The 22,089-nt window shown below is 50.0% G+C and overlaps 1 protein-coding gene across 10 annotated transcripts; it reads right to left on the bottom strand.

Annotated features, from left to right (window-relative positions):
* Positions 1-1,361: 1,361 nt before the first annotated feature.
* On the bottom strand, positions 1,362-21,961 carry ena (ENAH actin regulator enabled). Of its 10 annotated transcripts, none has more exons than XM_033377703.1 (11): positions 21,817-21,961; positions 21,132-21,314; positions 12,178-12,390; positions 6,072-6,393; positions 5,775-6,028; positions 5,322-5,625; positions 4,404-5,126; positions 4,148-4,306; positions 3,876-4,088; positions 3,690-3,807; positions 1,362-3,624 (listed from the first exon to the last, which is right to left on the bottom strand). In XM_033377703.1, the coding sequence occupies exons 3-11, from the start codon at positions 12,180-12,182 to the stop codon at positions 3,596-3,598; spliced, it is 2,127 nt and encodes a 708-aa protein (XP_033233594.1). In that variant the 5' UTR covers positions 12,183-12,390; positions 21,132-21,314; positions 21,817-21,961; the 3' UTR covers positions 1,362-3,595. The 10 variants fall into 10 exon arrangements, with proteins under 10 accessions (XP_033233594.1, XP_033233595.1, XP_033233592.1 ...); XM_033377704.1 differs by lacking the exons at positions 12,178-12,390; positions 21,132-21,314; positions 21,817-21,961 and adding exons at positions 8,068-8,143; positions 8,213-8,361; positions 8,458-9,407 and having other exon boundaries at positions 5,322-5,613; positions 5,775-6,007; XM_033377701.1 differs by lacking the exon at positions 12,178-12,390.
* Positions 21,962-22,089: the final 128 nt, after the last annotated feature.

The following is a 22,089-nucleotide window of genomic DNA, read 5'->3' as shown; positions in this document are numbered from 1 at the left end:
AGTCTTTGATATAAACAAAACGTCGAGAACCGACGGCGTTTGCATAATTTGTATAATTTATAATCAACCTGCTTAAGATAAGGAAATAAATGTGCAATTATATTATTGTATATAGTCGAGAATAAATAATCAACCTGTTTAAAATAAGGAAATAAATGTATAATTATATTATTGTAATATTTTATATTTTGTGGTATAAACGAAACAAATAACAGCTTTTATTTTGTTTCCCGCGCCCTAGTGTACCATACCCCCACCCCCTGCCCATTCTTCATTTATTTTGTGGCGGTAGGTCAGTCCATCAAAAGACCCGAAACAAGAACCAAACTAAAATTTCAGTTCTAGCGGCCAGCAATAGTAAACACACACACGCAAAGTACGTGAGAATGCATGTGCACCCATACACTAAAACATGCTGGTGGCAAAACAGAACCAGACCTGAAAGAGTTCAAAAAATCTGAAAAAACATACAATCACATATTTTTGTCGAAACATATTGCGTGTGTACTAACACATGCAAAGATGTTCTCTCTGCGCTCTATCTCTCATGATGACGTCACTCTGGGGTACGGATAGCGCAAGTCGGTGTGTGACAATTTCGTTGTATGAACTGGCACATCTATATACTGTATGGTTAGTGATTTTACCGAAAAAAATACCGAAAAGTATTAAAAATGACGTAAACGGTCATCCGGAATGTAACGGACTGTAAGCTTTTGAGTTCCTCTCTCGCTCAACAGAGGTCTGTTAGAGAAAGCTTTTAGATCACAGCACCAGCGCGGGAGAATTTGAACTTGGTTCAATGTTGAAATGAAAGAATTTAAATTTTGTTATTCGTACGAAATGGGATAAGGGTCATTGTTGCTGTTCCTTGTCGCCCCAGCCACACCCAGGAGCATACCCATGAAGACGCTCTTCAGATCGTACACCCAGGCAAGATAGGCAAAGATCATGACGAAGAAGTCTTGATCACCTCCTTCTTATAGTGACTTCGAATTTGACTTGCATTGCATCTATTAGTACTCCGTACATTGTCTTATAAACTACTTCCATTAAAAATTAAAATTCTCTATGAATGCAAGTTTTGTGGAGGCAAGCAGGAATGTGTTTATTGGTGGCATTGGGGACTTTTAATTATAAATGTGGGAGCTGTCGATTCTCGGAACAGCTGCCGTGTGCCATAGGGCTTGCACCTGCTACAAGCTAAGTTAATTAAGTAAATGTTTAATGAGTAAAAAGTAATTCCTCCAACATACCGTGTAGTCTACAGTAGAGATGGGCATAGACGAAAAGTTTTCGGCAAATATGGTCAAAACCGCTGTGTACCGTAAAGAAACTAGAAATAAAAACACACTTTCAAATGGTTTTCACATACAAACGTTGGTTGTTTATTTCACTGTACGCTCTTTTTGTTGAATATGCATATAATGTTTGCGCCTCTATTCCTTTCGCCTCGCCACGACTCGACTCCTCCGCCGCTATAACTTATGCCGCTCTTACAGTTCTAAATGAATCCGTTGCTGATTTACTTTATATATATTTTGATCTCAAGTCAATGTTTGCTCAATGTCTCTTCCTGCATCTGCATATGCCTCGCCACGTATGTATATTGAATATTCTTGTTGTTGTATATAAGTGTATAATATATATATTTAATTTAATACATAAAAAGTATGCGCTCGCTCCGCGCACGGGTATCCTCGATCTGCTCGATCTCCTTCTCTCTTGTTTAAAATAGTTTACGTGTGTGTTTAATATTAAATTGTTGCCTGCCATTGTTGCCGCAACGCTGCAGCAAAGATCATATATAAAAATACAAAAATCATAACATTTACATACGCCTCCGACTGACGCGTCTGGCCGCCATATAACTAGGTATTCCATATAATCTATATACTCATACTCGTACTCGTACGTACGTCTGCATATCGACGCCACCTTGCACAGTACAGTCAATATATATGTACTACATCAAATGATCGTTAAATTACAGAAAACTAAACGTATTTATATGCATTCGAATTATACACAACTACACCGATCGATCCAATCGGATCCGATCCGATCCGCAGTATAAATAAATTTCTTGTCCACTTAATAAACAATTTCACTTTTGTATGCCTTAAGAACTAAACTCTCCTGCTGCTCCTACTCCGCATCCTCCTCCTCTGCCCTAGTGCCAGGCCAGACCCTCCGCGCATCCTCGTTATCTGCGTTCATTCAATAATTTCACTATTTAGTCTTAGTCGTATGTATATGGAAGTTGAAATCGGTACTCATATGTTCAAGATCGGACGGGAAGGCGCTCGCCCACCGCCGTATCTGGGGAGGAGTGTACAATATTTAGTGGCTTTCCTTTATATATATATATATCAGTATGTATATATATATTTATGTATGTATAATACGCAGCAGTCAATTGTTAATTTAGCTTTCTAATTTCGCTGTATAGATCGTATAGATCGCTTAGATCGCAGGGGTAATGCATGTTTACTTGTATATCTAACGCTAAGTTGCTCGAGAGTCAGAGTCCTGAACACCGCACTCAATTCCGCTTTGAACTGTTGATGTTTCGGTTTCTGTATCTGTTTTTGCTGAAGACTTGCTGGTTCTTGTTCCGATGTTGCTTAAATTGAGTTCGTATGAGATCGTGTGCTTAGGAAATTGGTTTCGGTTTTCTTGTCCGGGGGGAAATGCAGTGAAGTGACCTTTCTCTCGTGCTCCTCCACAGACCAGACGACTGGGGGAGTATGAGAGATGGATAGATAGGTCGACAGATAGAGAGAGAGAGCGTTGATGGATGACATTTGTGGAATAGTTTTGTTTCGCCTCGCCTCCAATCGTAATACTTAATTTCTTTTAGGTTTGGTTAATGAGTATGCCATGCCCATATATAGGTACTATATAAAGTTATGTATATATGAAAGGGTGTCCTTTTATATGTACGTATGCATATGGGGTATTCGTGTGTTTGAGTGTGTCTGTGTATTCGTGCACCGATCCAGAGAGATACATCAAAATGGTATGTATTACAAAAGTGGTTCAAAAACATTCGGCAGGTAGGGGAGGGGAGAGGGGACAGGGGACTGTTGACAGAGAACAAACTAAAAGGAATCCGCCTGGTGGGAGCGAGGGATTGGGAGAGGAGAGGTTAAACGAAAGAATTCTGGTTCTCACACTAAAATTGGTTTAGACTTATGCAAAATAATGTACAATTGTAGAGTTAATTACATACTGAGGGTCGCCGAATATATAGACGTATACGTAGACGTAACTTAAAAGTCGGTAAGCAGTTCCCACTAAAAATATAATTACTTTGACTAAAGTTCCACCTCATACGCCTATTCTGCGTTTGTGTGTGTGTTTTGTGTTTGTGTTTGTGTTTGTGTTTATGTAACCCTACATATAACCTAGAGCATATGCTTTATACATATTTACTCGTATGTATCTTTTCTGTGTACGTATTTATGCCCATGCCTTCACGCCCCACTCCTTCGGTCGCCGAGTGCATTCAAGCTTGCTCCTACTGCTGCTGCTCCTCCGACTTGGACCTTCGAGAGTGCGGGGCCCACGCATATCTTGATAATATGTTGATCTATCTGCGATTGAACTCCGATTTGATAGCTGCAAGAACACACAAGTTTTATTAGACACCATCCGCAGGTCAATGAAGGAATTGATCCACCCACCATCTATGATCTCGTTCTTGACCTTCTGGATCTCCAGGCGCATCTCGCGCACTATCTCAGCCTTCAATGTGTCCAAGTCTCCGTTGGACAGTGCCAGGGACAGGCCATCGCCGTTCACCTGTCAGACAACAGAAAGAATTAGCCTCTTGTGCCAAATTCAAGGGAAAACTCCAAGAGATCTCTCACCTTGAGAATGGTCTCCTCGCTGGCACTGCCGAAGCGCTTTCGCATGGGTCGTGGCGATTCCCCGCCGCTGTTCGTTGTGTTGCTGCCAGCTCCGCCAGAGCTGCCGTTGGGCCCGTTCGTCCCAGAGCCGTTTCCGGCACCGCCGCCCAGCTTATGGGGCAGCGTGTTGGACTTCTCCCACGGACGCTGCTTCACCTCGGGCTCAGGATCGGGCTAAAAACGGAGAGAACAAGGAATTAGCTAAATGGAAACGCCCACTTCAGTGCACTCACCTCTTTCTTCTCGGCCTGGGCACGACGCCGCGCCAGCGTCTTGGCCATCTCGTCCATCATGGAGGCCATGCCATTGGAGCTGCGTCCGATTGTGCCATAGTTTCCGCTGCCTCCACTCGAGGTGCTGCTGCCACTGTTCTCCGGAGCAGAAGTCGTGGACTGTTAGAGAGAACGGATAAGGGATAAGGGATAAGCCATAAGGGATTATATAATGTACTACGTTCTTCCAGTGCCGGAGAATGCGTCCCCCACTCACCTTGTTTTTCTTGAGCTTGAGCTGTTGCAGTTGGGAGGCCAGCGAGCCCATGAGATCTGCTTGGGGGTCATCTTTTTTGGGCGCTCCGCCCATTCCCGGGGGCGGAGGCGGTGGAGGAGGGGCGCCAGGACCCCCGGGACCACCCGGAGCTGGCGGTCCGCCCATGGCTGGCGGCGCTGGTGGCGCCGGTGGAGCCGGCGGCTGCGGCGGAGGCGGGGCTCCGTTGAACATCTGTGGCGGCGCTGGCGGAGCTCCGCCGAAGGTGGGCGGCGGCGGGGGCGGGGCTGGAGCAGCGGGCTGGCCCCCGCCCTGGCTGCTCATGCGGTTCAGAGGGATCTGGCCTTGTGACGGATTCATGGGCGGCGGCATCGGCACCTGGCCATACGGATTCTCCGCCTGCTGCTGCTGCTGCTGCGGCGGCGGCTGTGGGTGTGCCTGGGGCGGACCGTAGCCGGGAGCGGGCATGGCCGGCGCCTGTGGCGGCTGCTGCTGGACCATCTGTTGCTGGCTGGCGTACACGACGCTGTTGGCGCTGGCCGAGCTCGGGATGTGGCCGTGTCCGTGGCCGGGCTGCGAGACCACGTAAATGGGTCCGCCCCCGTTCTGATGCGGCGGCTGGGGCTGCTGCTGCTGCGGCAGAGACTGCTGTGGGGGCTGTGTCGGGTATTGATGCATATTGAGATTGGGATTAGAATTGGAGAGCACGTAGTGCGGCTGCTGGTACTGATGGTGTTTCATTGGAGCATTGGAGCATTTGTGGTGGGTACAGGTGGTGCGGGCGGTTCGGGTGGATCAAGAGGGGTGGATCAAGCCAATTTGCGGATGAAATGAAACAGAAAGACAAACACGTGGCAGCGAAATGAGGAATCTGAATCTGGGATCTGCCAGGATCTGGACATATGTATGTTCTGGACGTACCTGAGAGGGACCCGGATAGCCCGCCTGGACCATCTGCTGCTGCTGCTGGGCGGCGTAGACGGGTTGCTGCTGCTGCTGCTGGTACGGCTGCTGTGGCTGTTGCTGTTGGGGCTGCTGCGGCTGCTGCAGGGCCTGGCCCGGGGCCGGGGGGATTTGTGTGTTCACCTGCGGCGGTAGGCCGTTGGGCGTGGGTCCGTTGCCGGCGGGCGGTCTGTAATGGGGTCCCGGCGGGGCCACCTGCTGCTGCTGTTGCTGCTGCTGCTGTTGCTGCGGCTGGGGGGCCGGCGGTGCGCTAAGGGAATTCCTTTAGTGAGCAAATTTCAGCGGAGGATCGCATGCAAGGATGAGGCATGAGCGGGAGGATGAGAGAGTGAGAGCATGGATTAATGAGTGCCCGATCGAGTGGGGAATCGATCCCTGATGCGGTGGATGAGAGATGGTAGCGGTACCCACCTGCTGGTGCGATGGTGGCCCTGGGGCGTCGGCGGACTCTGGGGTATGTTGTTCTGGTTGGTCTGCGAAGTGGGCGTCTGGGCCGAGGGCGTGATGTGGCCGGCAATGCCGTTGTTCTGCCGGAGAATGGCCGCATCCTCGCTGGTCATGGTGCGGTAGCCCATGTCCTCCTCGTACCCGTTGCCATTGGTCGGCTGTCCGCCCGGGTTGTTGGCCACCCGGCCGCTGAGCACCTGCAGCGATTGAGAGACGGACTATAGATGGGGTGGGGAAGCGGCCCGAGCAAGCGGCACTTACCTCCAGCGCGTGCATCATGGCCCGGGCGAAGTTCTCCGCATCGTTCTGGCTGGAGAAGTTCAGCCCGTAGACGAACTTGGAGTCGCGCCACTGGTGGAACGTGGCCGTGGCCTGGTTGTACTTCAGCCCCTTCAGGATCGAGCAGTTGATCACCACCTCGAGGTCGTGCAGCTTCCGTCCTACCACCCGGAACGTGTTGTTCTGCTGGTGGTGGTAGATCTGCACCTTGCTCAGTCCCGACGAGCTCCCCGAGGGCACCCACTTCTTCTGGTTGTCGTCGTAGACCATCACAGAGGCGCGTGCCCCGATAATGCTCTGCTCACTGGAATCACAAGAGACAGAACACAGGATTAGACAGTGGAGTGGTGTAGAGTGGAGAGAAGAGAATGATGATATACGAGTAATGAGTTCAAAGGAAGAGATCAATAACAATTACTAAATGGATTTCCCAGAGTCTGTTCCGAGAAACGGAATGTCATTAGAGCTTCTTCTTCTTCTTCTGTGGATCCGCTTCGCTCCGATCCACACACTTTTCACACGACTCCACGTCCCGAGAGTGCTTTGATCTATGTACATATCTATCCCACCAGTCCCTCCCCGCACCTGGAGAGCTGGAGAACTGCAGAACACAGGAAGTGCAATGCATTTCTTTGCCTTGCGGCGAAGGGAATCGCTCACACACCTGTCATGCAGCCAGTCGGGAGCGTCTACAGTCTACAGTCTTCAGTCTTCCGTCTCTCGAGTCTCACGGAACGATTAAATGATTCTAATGAAAGTTCTAATATGCTGCTGCTCTGATGCTCAACCTTTAGCATTTTTTCCCTCTTCTCTTCAGTTGACAATTAAAGCGGAAAGGGGATCGGTTTGGATCGGGTACTTGAGCAAACATGTGGCAGGCAAACAGCGAATGAACGAACGAACGCCTTCATTGGAAAAATGCAAAGGCGATGACGAGTTGTTGACTTGCCCCGCGACTCGGTTCTGCCTGTTTTTTTGCTGTCTTGCACTGCTCCGAGTTGTGTGTTAGTGGGGGAAAGAGATAATGACAGCAGCAACAGCAACCGACCACAAAACGAGTCGAGTCTGCAGAATTCTCGCCTTAGCCAGACTCTAGCTCGCGAGACTCGCGAGACCTGGTCCAAGCCAAAAGCCGCGAGTAGTTTTGCACTTAAATGGAGCTCCGCGGACGGGGCGGACAGACGGCAGGCAGAAATCTCTGTGCGAACCCGAGCTCTGGCCACAGCTGTGCCGTAGATCTCCTTATATAACTACTCGCGGGGTGGCCAGAGGGGGCTCTGTGCTCTGTGCTGTGTGGCTGTGGCTTCGATTTGCTTCGAACGAAAGTGAAGTGAAGCCTGTGTTTCCCCTGACACCCTGACACCCGCCCCCCTCTCCCCCCCTTGGCCATAGGTGAGTAATCCTAGAAAACGAAAATTGGCAAACAAATGAGCATGTGGCAGCTATGGAGCTCTGGAGATCGGCGAAGCCTCTGCTGAGCACTGAGCACTGAGCACTGAACTGTTGCTCTCTTTTGGGGAGGTGCAGGGGGTGGGGGCGGTGTCGTGTAATGGGAGGCAGGTGAAATTGGGCACGGCGGGGCACTTTAGTTAGTCGTGCGTTAAGCTGCATGCAGATTCGTTGTGTTGTTTGCTTCTGTGGTGCATCACACACGAAAGTGGTTTCCAACTTAATTGGCGTTAAATTATAATTATGATTATGATTAAGTGGGGGCCAGTGGGGTGGGTGAGGGGGGGGTAGGGCGACGTCTACGTGTAGCAGTAAAAGCGAATTCTTTGATATCTCGCTGAAATGAAGAACGAAGCTGAGATGACGAATTCTTTCATCCATTGCCATATGCCAAGCTATGCTGCTACGTGCCGGAGAGATCCCACCCCAACCCTGCAACACCCAAGCCCCCCAAGGACGTTGCCCAAAAGACCAAAGAGGGGGACAGAGGGGCGGTGGGGAAAGTGTTGTGGGGAAACTCAAAACATACGCAAAAATTGTTGTCATGCCCCCAATGGATTTATCTTTGACCGAATTATGGCGACGCTGAGGGAGGATTCGTTGCTGATTCTGTTGTTGTTGTTGTTGTTGTTTCTGTATTATGTTGTGTTGCATGTTGTTGTTGTTGTTGCTGTTGTGTTGCTGTTGTTGTTGCAGGTAATGATGTATGTTGCTGTAGAGATGCTGCTGCTGCTGCTGCTGTGTTGATGATGATGGGATTGTTCTAATTGAGAACGACATGGAACAGCCAAGTCTCGATGGGCCAGCCTTAGAAGGGTAGGAGCAGGAAGTGGAAGTGGAAGTGGAGGAGGAGGAGGCTGAGGCGGATGAAGTGGCGCCACTCGAGGAAGAAGTGGGGCAGAAGGTAGAAGCAGCCGGCGGGTTAGAGGTCGTTGGATTGGAGGGGGAAACGCATTTGCGTAGAGTGGAAAATATAACCGACGACGAGGAGGAGGACGAAGCACTGGAATGGGATGTTGATGTGGATGCTGATGTGGATGTAGATGTGGATGGATTGGCTATCGTGTGTGCTGCAACTGGGGCAGATGTGGCTGATGGTGGCTGTACATACAACGACTGATCCTGGACGGATCGCTGGTGTTGTTGGTGGGGCGCTTCGTAGATGGGTGCGGCGCCCCGGTCGGCCTTCGGCAGCTGCAGGACGAGCTGCTCGTGCTCGTGGTAGGCCGATCGCTGGCGCAGGAGCAGCTCCTGCTGCTGCTGCTGCTGCTGGTAGTGGTGGTACATGGGATGGCGGTAGTCGAGCAGATCCAGCTCCTGCAGCTCCTCGATGCTGTAGTACTCGGACAGGCCCTTGACGCGGTGCAGGCTCTGGCTGCGACGAATCAACTCCCCGGCGGGCTGTGTGGCAGCCACGGGGGCACCCTTCGGCACCTGGAACTCGCACATGCCGCCGGCGGGGCCGGTGGACTGGTGGTAGGCCAGGATGGGGCCCGAGGAGGCCACCACGGCATTGGGTTTCTTGCTGCTGAACGAGGTCTTGGCATAGAGTTTCTTCATGGCCATTAACTGTTGGCCAATATTTGCAGAGGCGGCAGACACGCACACAGCTGGGATCCCACGATCCCACACACACACGCGTGCACACACACACAGGCACAGAAAAACACTCGGAAACCGACGACCGACGACCGACGATCAGCTATCAAAGATCTCAGATATATCCAATTTATGTTTGTCTAGGCTCCGCTGCCACTGCCACTGCCTCTGCCTCTTCCCACTCGGGTCTTGGATCTGTTGGTGTCTGCGGTCGGTGTCTCTGCTCTCGTGCCACGTCCGATCCAACTGAAACCGCGATTGAGATTGAGATTGAGACTGCGGCTCGAAACGAAACTAAACTGATCTGGCATTCGACTCGCACCAGTCGGAGGCCAAGACAACTCTCTGGCCCCGACGACGACGACGACGCTCACTCTCCCGCCCAGCCAATGGCCAACAGCGAGAGCAAGAGAGCGAGAGCGTATGCGAGCAGTAGAGAGAGAATGGATGGATGGTTGGAGAGCGAGTGGATAGTCGCTCTGTTTGAGCACTTTGAAACCGTCTAAAAGGCAAATAATTACTCTTCAAAGTCAATAAAATAATGAGAAATAATGAGATGATGGCGGATGAGTGATGAGCGACCCAGAGAGATGGCCAGGTAGTGGAGCAGATCGCTTAGTCAACAGAGGCTGCAACATGCCTCACGGGCTTCATACCAGAGGCAGTCTCTGGCAAGGCAAGTATTAACCCAGAAGATCCCCCAAACAGATCTAGAGGCAATGTACAAGCACATTCGAGAGATAGAAAGACTATCTTTAAGGTCTATCCTTGGCTTTCTACCAGATTTGGCTACGAACAGTTCCAAAGTCTCTTCGAAAGGGTATACGAAAAGTCCTCTAGCGAAAAACCTCCCAGTGCGAAGCTGGCGGGCAATCTTTTGTTTAGACAGCGACAACTTCTCATGACCGTCAGTCAGTCAGTCAGTCCGTCAATCTGTTCGTCACTTGGTCATTCGTTCAGTTAGTCAGTTGGTGGTTTCATTCGTTTGTCCGCCAGTGCGATAATTACTTAAGAAACGAGCTCAATAATTTATATTTCCCCCTCGAGTGACTATTACAAGTATTTTTTATTCCTTCCTCCCTCTCCCTCTCCCTCTCCCTCTCTCTCTCTCTCTCTCTCTCTCAACTGTTCTTTGGCGGCGGAAAGCGCAGAGAGGGGCAGAGGGATGGAGGGGCAGAGGCGGTGCACAGCTTGTGGCATGCTATGAAAAATTCATATAAAATTGTAAATCCCGCGACTGTGTGCTCCGGTCTGGAGAGGTCTTGAGCTTCAGATCTGTTTCAGAGTTTCAGAGCTCCAGCGTTGAGGCTTTCGGCTTTCGGCTTTTTGCCCCTCAACTTCTCGTCTCAGTTCTTGAATGTAATTTCCAATTAACATTGTTGTTGTTGTTGTTGTTGTTGTTGTTGCCCCGATTATCGTATTGCTTTAATGGCTTTGTCAGAATGGTAGCCCCTCAGACCCGATCCGCCTTCGGTCTAGGGTCTAGGGTCTGGGCCTAAACGTGTGCCGCGGCTTAAATGATTTGGCAACTAAATATTTTTTTTTTCTCTGTTGTCTGATATTTTGGTATGGGAGGGTGGGGGGCAGACCCGCAGGCAGACAAGCGACAAAGCAAACAAAAGGCCCCACATGTGAGCAATCACCGCACAGAAAGTAGGTTGCCAGGCGGAGGGGCAGGGCGGGGCAGGGCGCGGAGTCAGCCAGGAGATGGAAACAGTTGACTCCAGGCAAACAGCCAGAAGGGGGTAACGGAACGGAATCAATATCCAATATCACTGCACGAAGGAGCGCTTCCTGCTGCCGCTGGCTCCATCATAATAATCCCTTCGACGACAAGAGATTGCGATTTGGGTCACCCTCTCGCCACACTCACACACAGGTGATGAGTGGATGAATGGCAGGATGAATGGATGAGTGGTGCTGCGGTGCAGTCAGCTAATTGGAATCGACTTGAATCACGGCACTCTGGCACTCTCAAGCTTAAAGCTTCACATAATCTCTGAGTCTGTCCAACACACAAATAACATACCCCGAAATCTATTTGGGTTCCGTTTTTGGATGCCCCCTTAGACGCCCAGAAGAAGTTCGAAGTTCCCAGAAGATTCGAATCGATTAATGCACTCGATAGGAGCCTCCAATTAATGGTTTGAAGCAATTAGAGAGGGAATCTCCCTCCAATCCGAACAAAGCACTTGCCACAGCCCCCTATCCGTTTTGACGAGTACCTTGATGGTCCCTCTCCGAGCAGCTCCGATCCGTGGTCCGTGGGACAAATGTTACCCATCGAGCGGCGCAATTGGAACTGGAACTGGCACTGGCCCTGGCACTGGGCACCGCATGCACATTATGGGCCGCGAAATACGATAGAACAGACCACGGAATACGAGGAATCCAGCCCCTGGACGCTGCTGAAACGCTGAAATTAAGTTTAAAGCGAGGGCCGGATTTCCTTGGAGACATCAAAATGATGACACGCCCAAAAAAAAAAAAAAGCTGGCTGCGTTTTTGCTTATTCACAATTCAGTTACCACCAGTGGGGAGGGGTGGCCTGGGGGGGGCACTGTTTTAGCCCTGACTAAGCAAACAGACATCGGATCGGATGGGTGAGCTCCCCAAATGGGAAGCCGCACCCCGCTTTAGACCAAACAAACAAATTATGGGGATTAATAAAATATAAAAAAAAAACGGACGGACGGAAGGAAGGAAGGAAGGAGTCGCGTCGTCCACCGTCCATCCCGCTCCCCTGGGTGCGGGCTTTCGCATAAATTCTGGGGCAAATGAGCCACAAAAAGGTTGAAAGTTGACCCATAAATTCCGTGAAAGATGGAGCCAAGACCCGTCAAGGTGGGAAAGTGGTGGAGACGTCAGAGGAGGAGGAATCTGTGAATTGAACTCAATTTGAATGGGATTCATAATTGAAATGTCCTTCACGGGCGATTGACGTGAATGAATCTCTAAATGAATGGGGAATGGGGAGCGGGATGGATGGGGGGTAGAAAAAGTATCTATTGATTGCCAAAGTCGGGGAATGTAAACTTACGTCATTTCAATTTGGTTTCTTCTGTGGCTGCGGCTATCGTTCTAGTAGTTGCTTCTCTCCCTCTCTCTCTCTCTCTCTCTCTCTAAAGGTAGGGGATCCCAGATCCCGTTCCACGTGGCTCTGTACCCTTCCTCTGGCTGGGCTGGGCTGGGCTGTGCTGGGCTGGAGTGTCGGTTCCTCGTGCGGCTGCCTTCTGCTCTGGAACACTGAGATCTGCGGAAGAGAGGAGCAAGTGGCGGAGAGGATACAGTGGCAGTCTGGCACAGTCGAGTGTCGTCTCATAAATCAACTGCAGGCACGTGTGAGTATCCAGCAGATAGTTTATCCCCACACACACACACACACACACGCACACAGCCTGCAAAATGTTTGCCAATTTCCGCTAGAGAGGACATCGAAGGAGCAGAGCAGCCCACACTCTTTTATTTGCTGGTTTTTTCTGTTCGGATGGATATGAATTGATATTGGCCAAATCGTTTTGGCCACACATCGCACACACACACACACACATACATCTACATAGATACATTTTTGATGAGGCATTTTGCGTAATGAACAAACCAACTTCTGTGGACGAAAGGGAGGGAGAGGGAGAGAGAGAGGTCGATGGAGGTCAACAAACTCTCTGAGAATCTAATAAACTTCAATCCCCCCCCTTGGTTCTGGCTCTGGCTCTGCCTCTGGATCCATCGATAAATCGATGGATTGGAACCTTGAAAAATACTGCCAGCCGCCAGCAGGATGGATCATCAATTAACCATCGCCGTGCTGGCCGGCAGTGAAAGCTTCGACTCTGAATTAATCATTAGCAAAACGAAAGCCGAAAGCCCGGTGACCCCGAGACGCGGAACAATCAAACTGTGGAATAGAACCAGAACGAGAATCCCCAGTTCCACCACCCTCGGGGACTGGGGACTGGAGGGGGGCTTTTTACTTTTTCTTTCTTTCGGGGCAGTGACAAAAGATGGTTCCATAATAGAAGACCACAGAAGAACAGAGAAGAACAAGGGGTGGGGAGGGGGGGCGCCAAAAGGTAGCAAATTTACATGACAAATGTGGCGTCCAAATGGGAAAAGTGGGGCGGGAATCAGGTCAGAGCTCTCTAGAGACGATCTAGGTGAGCCTCGAAGCAGCCTCCTTTGCAGCCCACCCAGCGGCCACGCCCCACGGCAGCAGCTTCAGCTTCTGCTTTTCTCCTAAGAATGTTGACCTAGTTTTTGCCCCACTCCCTGCCCCCTGCCCCCTCACCCACTCTGCTTGCGTCATAGTTCCATAGAACCTTCGCTGGTGGCACGCACTTGCTCAACTATTTTTTTTTTGGAGCCGGAAGTAGTCTTGGTGCAACATTGCAACGTCTTGCTTTGAGCAACGGCAGGGGGATGGAGTGGCACTGCGAGGGTTGCTCGTTAATTGGAAATGGGAAATGCTCGTACCATTGGGAGGGACGAGCGTGGGGTGAGGGGGGGTGTCCTGTTAATGGGATAACATTTTTCGAGTTAATTTCGGGTATTCCTTGTGCCGTGTGCCGTCTGTTGTGCAAGCAAAAGCCATTGAAGGACATGCACCCGCTGGGCGGGGGAGGGACGCACATGTACCGCTTCCTCCTCCTTCTCGTCCTCCTCCCCCTCGTCCTGCAGCGACAGGGTTGGCCAATTACCCAAAAATACACTTGAAAAAAACAAAAACACAGAGCAGCGGAGCAGCAGAGAGAGAAAATTAAAAACAAGTGAAATATTTCGCATTCTCCCAAAAAGGGGAGGACGAAAAGACCAGCGAGAGAGGCACGGCACAGAGGGGTGGATTTGGGACAACCACCCCGCTGGAAAGGACTCGCTCGCTCTCTCTCTATCAAAGTCGCGGCGGGGGGAGAGGCTACGAGTGTGTACACTCTGTCCGGGATCAGGGATCTACTGGGGTGCAGAAATGGATTGACAAAATGCGAGTTCAAATTTCGACATTTAGCCCGGAGGCACCGAAGGGCACCAGCGAATTCGCCGCAAGGGTGGCGACAAGCAGTTCCGGGAACGGACGACCATGGGATCCGTACTGCGGGATTCCTTGCGGTACGCAAGGCTTTCCCTGGAATTTCCCTGGGCTCGCGATGATGTCAGACAGTGGGGGTTAGGAGTTGACTCAGCCCCACCGACACGGCCATCCCCCGCCTCCACACCACTCCCCTCTTTCGCGTGATACCAACGATTTGTCAGGGGAAAAAACAACCGCTTTGTCCTAGTCACGGGATGGCGAAGGGCCTTTCCGGTGAGTCAAGTCAGTCCCAGCCACAGCTCCACCTACAGCCAGCCTCAGTTGCACCTCATAAAAGTCCAAACAAATCCTCATTAAGTCCGGCTCCCTTTCCATTTGTCTTCTTGCCACCCGCTTTATGCGGTAATTTCTGTTGTGTGCCTCCCCTGCTCCACCCCGGCCCGCCAGCTCTGCTGTGCTGGCCCCCCAGGCGAGGCCCAATGGAGGTGCTGGTAACTGGTTTTGGGGCCAGGCTTTTGTCTCTCGTCTGGAACTGGTACTCGGACGGCTGCACGTGTTGGCCCCCGTCGAAATGTGCCTCAATTTGGCTGCGTATTTGGGTCGAACAAGTACTCTGCGGCGCGTCAGAAGTCTCCCGACTGCGACTGGAAAAAGATCTAATTGATCGATTTGGAAAGAGAAGATGCGATAATCGATCGATGGGATGAGCGACTGAACGACTGAATGGTTGGGTGGATGGATGTGGAGATGTGTGGCATAGATGGGAAGCTGTTCCCGTTGACCTGAATGCCACTGCGAGGCGAATGAAACTCCCAGGCATATCGGAGAACAGAGCTGACCAAGCGGCAAGCCATGATGATGATGATCTTCTCATGGTTTTGGCTTCTCTGCCTTCGCCTTTGGCAGGAGCTGCAAATTAGTAAATGTATCTACAAGATATTAATTTGCCAAGGCTCTTTGGCTGTTTCAACATTTTGTGGGTCACTGACTTTCGATTGTGGGCGTGGCTGGGCAGCAGACCCCGCCATTGCAATTAACCCTAGACAACCCACCGTCCCGGGATCGTCTCTCGAGTCGATAATCTCCGCTCTGATTCGTGGCGGACAATTCTTGGGGCGATGGAGCTGGAGGTTGGTGCGGGGGGAGGAGGAATGGGGGGGCCAAGTGTTGTCTACATATTTGGAAAACATTATTTTCAGATTATTGTTGTTGCTGTTGTCTCGCATCAGCGACCGACAGCGCGTACATTTAATGGAGCGCGGCAAATCTTTGTTTCTTTTCTGCTCTTCTCCTCCATCGTATCGTATCTTTCGTGTTTCTTGGCTTTTCGGAGTGGAAGAAACTCCGATAATTATTGAATAATGTTTCAATTGTCAGTGCGGAGTGGCGTAGAATGGCATTGTAATTGTATTTGTATTGAAGATTCCTCTACGGACTGATAAAAAATAGAGCCAGACCAGACGAGACAGAACCAGCAGAACAGAATGTGAAACATTTCTCACTACAAAAGGCGAAGAGCTCTATTAAATTATTACACTGCTGGACCAGGGGACGGGGGACAGACAGCGGGGAACCCTGTGACAATGCAACGGCCCCTGCCTCCCGCCTTCCATCCGCCACAATCCGATGCGGCGGGCGACACAAAGTTCAAGTGAGGAGCGTCATAAAAATATCATAATCATAATATAATCTAAAGGGAGGGGGGCACGAAAGAGAGGGGGGAGAAATGCAGTTGCAAGTCACAGCAATTGAGCGAGAAATAACAATAGATGGGAGGGGGAGTGAGTAGAGTGGCGAGGCACAAAAAAGAGTTCAAGTTACAAAAAGTACAGGTCCAATGCAAGGCACATTCCACCAGAAGGTAGGGCCAGTGTAGGAGAGCAGCCGGAGAGAGGGAGAGCCACACACCTGCCACGTAATACACCTTGGAGGCAGTGCAGGAGAGAAAAAGGGAAGATAGAGAGAGGGAGCGCCACCTGTGGGGACCTCTAGCAACTGCAGGTCTCACACCTCGCTCTCTCTCCCTCTCTCTATCTCCCTCTCTACCGTTCCGTTTCCAGGAAAACGAAGCTTGAAACTGAAGGAAGAAACAAAAAGTAAGTTTTGTGGAAGCTTTTAGCTGAAAACAAAAAGAAATTCCATTCCATTTTGTTGTTTCTGTTTCTGTTTCTGGTGCTGGAAACTTCAGACCGGCGAAACCCCCTCCCCTCTCCACAGACCGGAAGCACTTCAAGTGCTTGCAATTCCATTGGGCAAAGTGCGAAGGCTGGAAAGAGAGAGAGAGCGAGACAGAGAGAGGGTCGCTGGATTGACATTGCAATCAGCTTCGACGGGAACTTCGGCTGGCTGTCGCAATTCGGATACGGATTTCATATCTCCAGGGTAGCTGCCAGTCGGGTCGCGTTGATCGCACTCCATTCCCAGGGCCAAGTGTGTGCCTAATCTCGGTCAAGGGGGGAAAGCCTTCGCAGCGAGGTCCCCGGACGATAGGGCGAGACCCGCTTCGGGCGTTTTCGGTGTCAATGCTGCACCGAATCGGAGTCGGATCTTGCCACATGTCCCAAAAACCCTTCCACGAATTTTGATTGCTGCCCACTTCGATCCAACGATCCAACGTTCATCCACTCTGAACATTTTCACGATCAATTTTCAGATCGCAATTTGCCTGGAAAGCCCAAAAAAGAGCAGCCAGAACTTCTTGTTTTCAATGTTTTATTCGTTCCCAGAATAGAGGCTAAAAATACTTCAATACCCATTTGTTTATGGTTTAAATGGAAATGCTTTTGGCCAAATATATGATTTACTGGGAAATGGCAGGGCGGCAGAGCTTTCCCGTGCCCTCCGAAGACTCTCTTAGGATAATCCCAAATTAGCTGCAGACATCATAATTTCGTTTTAATTAATCTTCAACTCTGGGGAATTATATGGCTCCGGATATCTGAGGCACTGCATCTGCCGGCGGTTCGAGGACAGAGCGGGAGGCGGCGGGACGGGTATGGGACCAAGCCAAGCCAAGCGTTAGACCGTGAAGTGGTAAGAAGCACACACCACTCGTAAAAGCAGGCGAGGTGGGAGGAAGAGGCGGCGCAGGGGTGATGGTGGGGGCTAGGTCCGTGTTTTCAACGTTTCTGTTTCGGTTTTCTGTGTTTGCTTGTGGCAGAGAATATCTAGGCCGTAAAAAATGGTTAAACGCCAGAGCAATTACCAGGCCAACAACTTGGGGAGACCGTGGTTGAGTATGATGCGCTGCCCATGGCCAACGAGTACAGTGAAGCCCCCCGATGGAGAGTCCGAAGCTTGAGAGAGAAATGAATCCGAGCAGCTGCAGGCAAAGGCATCCCCTGGGCTGCTCTTCTCTCACATTTCTTGGCCTGCATTCTGGCTTCCTCTTCCACAGGGCTCTGCCCTGCTTCCCTCTTTCCCTGCTCCCCCGTTGTGGAGGGGCGTCAAGACAATGCCACCGAAACGCCTCAAATGTTGCCCACTTAAGCGAAATTTCATTTCTGCCGCCGCCAGTTCTGCTTATCTGTGCAGTTCTTTGCGTTTCAGTTGTATCTAAAATGTATGCTGTATATATGTATGTGTGTGTGTATTATCACAAACACACACACACACAAAGAACCATTGAATGTTCATGTTTAATCTGAGTCGGTGGCGGCCTTTCCTCGTTGCGATTTCTGAGAGCCGCAGACGATGCCCAGAGCAGTCCCCACTATTACAGGGTGGATCCATCCTCCCTCTGCCGGTCTCCATGAACTGTTATGTTGGTTAATTGCCGCTTGACACGACACTGCTCATGGAAGCGGTATGATAAAATTCCATCTGAGATAAGGTGAATCGTCTTATCTATTCCCCCCCTACCCGCGCCCCCACACGGCACACGCTCCATGTGACTCACTTCTCGCCAATTTTCAGTCGGAATAGAATCAAATCAAATCATTTCCCCAATTGAGGAAGAACCCAGCAGAGGCAGAGAGGAAGAGTCCAAACAGAAATATAAACAATAACAAATTATTGAATCAACAAGCGGAGAAGTGAAAGAAAAGATATTAATTAGTCGGGGAATGGGGAAGGAGATTGTGTGGATGGGTGGAGAGGGAGGGGGGTTCTGTGCTGGCGTCTAATGAGTAAACCCAAACACGTTCCACACTCACATCCGATCCGATCCAATCATGAATTATGCAGTGGACGACGCACATACCACAAATATTTAATAGAATTGTTTATCGAAAAATGGCAATGCTTTGTTGTTGCTGTTGTTGTTGTTGTTGTTGCAGTTGCTGCAGTTGGGGCACAGTAATGGAACCATTAGGCCGCAGAAGTGTGCCATCAGCAGGGGAGCCATTTCCTCGCTCTCTCAAGTGGGAAGGAAGCTAGCGGTAACGGAGCGACAGAGAGTGCATGATGTCTCAAGATTCTCCTTTCCCCCCCCCCTCATGATGGTCCCGCATCACCATACATCACACTGAAATCGGAGGGAACAAAGCTGTTGGAATCGGAATTGGAATCGGAATGGATTGGGACTGGGATTGGGCTGGGATTTGACTTGTTTTTGTTGTTGCTGGACTGCCAACGTGGGAGGAAGTGGATAGCCAGCCACAATGCGGAAATGTTAATTGGATTTTGTGTGTGTGTGGCATCCACATCCATGTGGGTGGGTGGCGACCCTCCACTCTCGGCTCTCGGGCCAGCATCTCGAGTTCAGAGTTCAATGCATTGACAAGACCATCCGCCTCTCCATCCTTCTTTCTCACTCTCGCTCGCTCTGTCCCTCCCTCGCTGTCTCTGTCTCTCTTTCCCTTCCGCTTTTGTTTCTGCAGCTACAACGCGCCAAAGCTGTCTGCTGCGACACTCCGCTCACGTTAGTCACAGACGGAGTGACGGAGCAGGTTTATGATTCAGATTTTCGACTCTTTTTCCCCGCGTAGTTTTTGTGTGGTGCATCAACGAGAAATACCTGGAATTTCTGAATAAAACACCGATTCCTGCGTACCCCATCACCTCCTACGAAATGTAGTCATCGTAAAACTGCCAAAAGCGTAATGTAAACAACAAAAGCGAGGGGGGCAGGCAGGGCGTAGGGTGTCCTATCTACTGTCTCTTTCCCTCTCTGGCACACATCTCAGTATGCTATGCTGATAAAATGGAATGGAAATGGAGCAACAAATTTGTGTGTTTGCTATTAACGAAAGCGAATCATACAGCGACTGAAGGGGGGAGAAGGTGGTGGTGGTGGTGGGAGAGGGACATGTGTGTTTTTGGTTTTGGTTTTGCTTTGCTTTGGTTTGGGTTTTATCTTATCTTGAGACGTCCCCAATTGCAGCTGTTGATGGGAGCGAGAGGGAGAGGCTGATGGTGATGGCAGGGGGGTGCTGCAGCTGGAACTAGAACTGGAACTGGGCTAACGGTGTTCAAATAACTGTGTCGTCACACCCAAGAAATGGCTACCGACATTCGCCGGCTGGCTCTCTTTCGGGCTGTTCTCTCTCTCTCTCTCTCTCTCTCTGTCTCTCTCTGTTTTCCCCTGTTCTAATGGAACAATTACGAAATGCTCGTTGCATGCAACCATGTGGCAGATTCTGTGCTTCTGGTTTGGCCCGCGGAAACGCCAGACGTAGGCTGCCGACCAGAAGATGGATGGAGGGCAAGTAGGTAGCCACAGTAGGGTACGCGAAGAAGAGACATGGCGAATGCAAATTGTGTAGCGTCCATCGTTCGGGCCATTGTCCGTTTCAATTGTAACTCGGATTTTTCGTCTATTTCTGAACGGGTTTTTGTTTTGGCCCTATATATTGTCTGTGTGTGTGTGTGTGTTTGTGTATCAGTGGCGGGTCTTTGGCCCGCTTCATTTGGCAGCAAAAAGCGAACAAAAAATAAAACAAGAAATGAGTCATGGAAATTGGCTGCCATTTCATGGGCTCAGGCCTTGGCTGGAATCGTTGCTGTTGCAACATTTAAATGTCAATGCACCATCGGCTGTAGCTGTGGCTGTGGCTGTGGCTATGGCAGCGGCAAAAGGAAGCCGCAGTTTGGAGCTGAAGCTGGGTCTGGGGTCTGCGGCCTGGGCATAAATTAAAGTTCAAACAAACATAAAAGAGGAAGAAAATGAGGCTGCCCCACCCGCACATGCTGCGCATCTTTCGCTCTTAGCCCCCCCTTCCCACCCTCTGGCACGCTCTCTCGCTCTCTGTTGCTGCCGCTCTCTTAACTCAATTGGCAGGTTTTTGTTTGTTTTTGTGGCAGAATTAAGGAAGAAGGGGAAGAACCAGCAGCCATCAGACGCAAGAGTAAATTCAGATGCTCTGTAAAGCTAGACACAACAAGCAGGGGAAGAATAACAACACCGAAAAAGGAAGAGAGAGCAGGCTAGAAGGAAGAGTAACAATTAAAGCACAGCCTCCTCTGCCGTCGCCCCCCCCCCCCCCCCCCCCCCACAAACAAAATGTGCAGGGAAACAGGTTTTGCGGCAGGCAGCAGAGCGACAGCTGTTCGAAGCCAAGCTGCCAGCGGAGGGAACCGAAACTGAACCGAACCGAAGAGCAAACATTTCACTAATTTGCAAAACTCTAAGCATAGGGAAATGAACGAGAAAAAGCATAAATTATTCGGCTAGAAACTGCACTCTATCCACACACACACACACACACGGACGCATGCGAGGTGCGCAAAAAAGGGCGTGTTTGTATGGATAGAAGAAGCAGAACAGGAGAGGAAGAAGCAGAAAAGGGAGCAGGGCACGGCCAGGGAAGATGAACCAGCAGCAGCAGCAGCCGCCGCCACCGCTGTCGCCGCCGGAGCAAAAAGCGGAAGTCATAGGCGCAAAGAGGAAGGGAAAAAATAGTAAAACAAAACATGCGCAGAAAGTAGAGTGGAGTTTTCGATTGGATTGGCTGATAGGAGAGGAGCGAAGAGGAGAGCAGCAACAGAACTGCAGAGTTATAAATAAATGTTGCAAAAAGAAAACTTACCACAGCATTTTGGTTAATTCCGTTTCCACAGCGAAAATGCGTTGGTATTGGTGCGTGGCGGCGTCTGCTCGGCCTCTTCGTCTCACCCTCTCACTCAATAACTCGCTGGCTCGCTCGCTCTCCACCCACAAGAAAGAGAAATGCGTCTCTGCTTGGCAGAGGGAAACTTGATTCTTACACTCTCTGCGGTAATTAAGAAAATGTTTAATTTTAATTTTAATTAAATTACGTTTCTTTGGTTTCCAACTCCCAGCACACACACACACAAACACGCGCGCACGCACGGAAACAAACACAAACACCGACAGCAATAGCAAACTCCTTTTCAAGGAGTAGAGACACGAAATTTTTTCTGCCCTCTCTTTTACCCGAACGCTGTGCAGGAAGCGAAAGGGAGTTTCGTTTTGGGTATATTTAGATCTTTTTAGCACGGAGAGTTTTAATTCAGGTTAATAATACTAACTCTGCTGGAGAGCGGCACCAACACCACACACAAAACACTCATACACTAATACACCACTGTCGTTGGTTGTATGCGCCTTTTTGCGAGAGGAGGATGTTTTGGTGGAACGACGCCTCGGAGTTTAGCACTAAAATCGAACTCTAATATTCACTGAAAACGCATCCACATTATGTTATCCCCCACGCGACACACACTTCTCCTTTTCTCACACTCCACACTCACAGCTATTCAATTGTTGCAAAGACATTTTTCCGCGATGGCAGTTAAGGCGGCCTTTTCAATTTTCAATTCGGAAAAAATCGACGTATTGTTGTTTGCGGCCCGAAGAATTTTGCGGTGTGACCGCGGGCTTTTCGATGAAATATACCCTCAGGAATATACCGTCTCATTTGGAAGATATACCGTAAATATACTGACAAATTCAAGTTGTATATTACATATTCCTCGGTTTTGATATTCCGTGGAATAATACTAGCTATATAGAACATTCAGCCA

Source organism: Drosophila pseudoobscura, chromosome 3 (genome assembly GCF_009870125.1).
Source record: "Drosophila pseudoobscura strain MV-25-SWS-2005 chromosome 3, UCI_Dpse_MV25, whole genome shotgun sequence".
Taxonomy (NCBI): domain Eukaryota; kingdom Metazoa; phylum Arthropoda; class Insecta; order Diptera; family Drosophilidae; genus Drosophila; species Drosophila pseudoobscura.
The sequence above is the reverse complement of the archived record's forward strand: the minus strand, read 5'-3'. Positions and strand labels throughout refer to the sequence as shown.

What these genes read in the sequence shown, in the direction of transcription:
- ena (XM_033377704.1), bottom strand. Translation starts at nt 9,104, where the DNA reads ATGGCCATGAAGAAACTCTATGCCAAGACCTCGTTCAGCAGCAAGAAA. An exon ending in GCGAGGAGACCATTCTCAAG is followed by an intron (nt 3,808 to 3,875) that starts GTGAGAGATCTC and finishes GTTGTCTGACAG; the next exon opens with GTGAACGGCGATGGCCTGTC. An exon ending in CAAGAACGAGATCATAGATG is followed by an intron (nt 3,625 to 3,689) that starts GTGGGTGGATCA and finishes GTGTTCTTGCAG; the next exon opens with CTATCAAATCGGAGTTCAAT.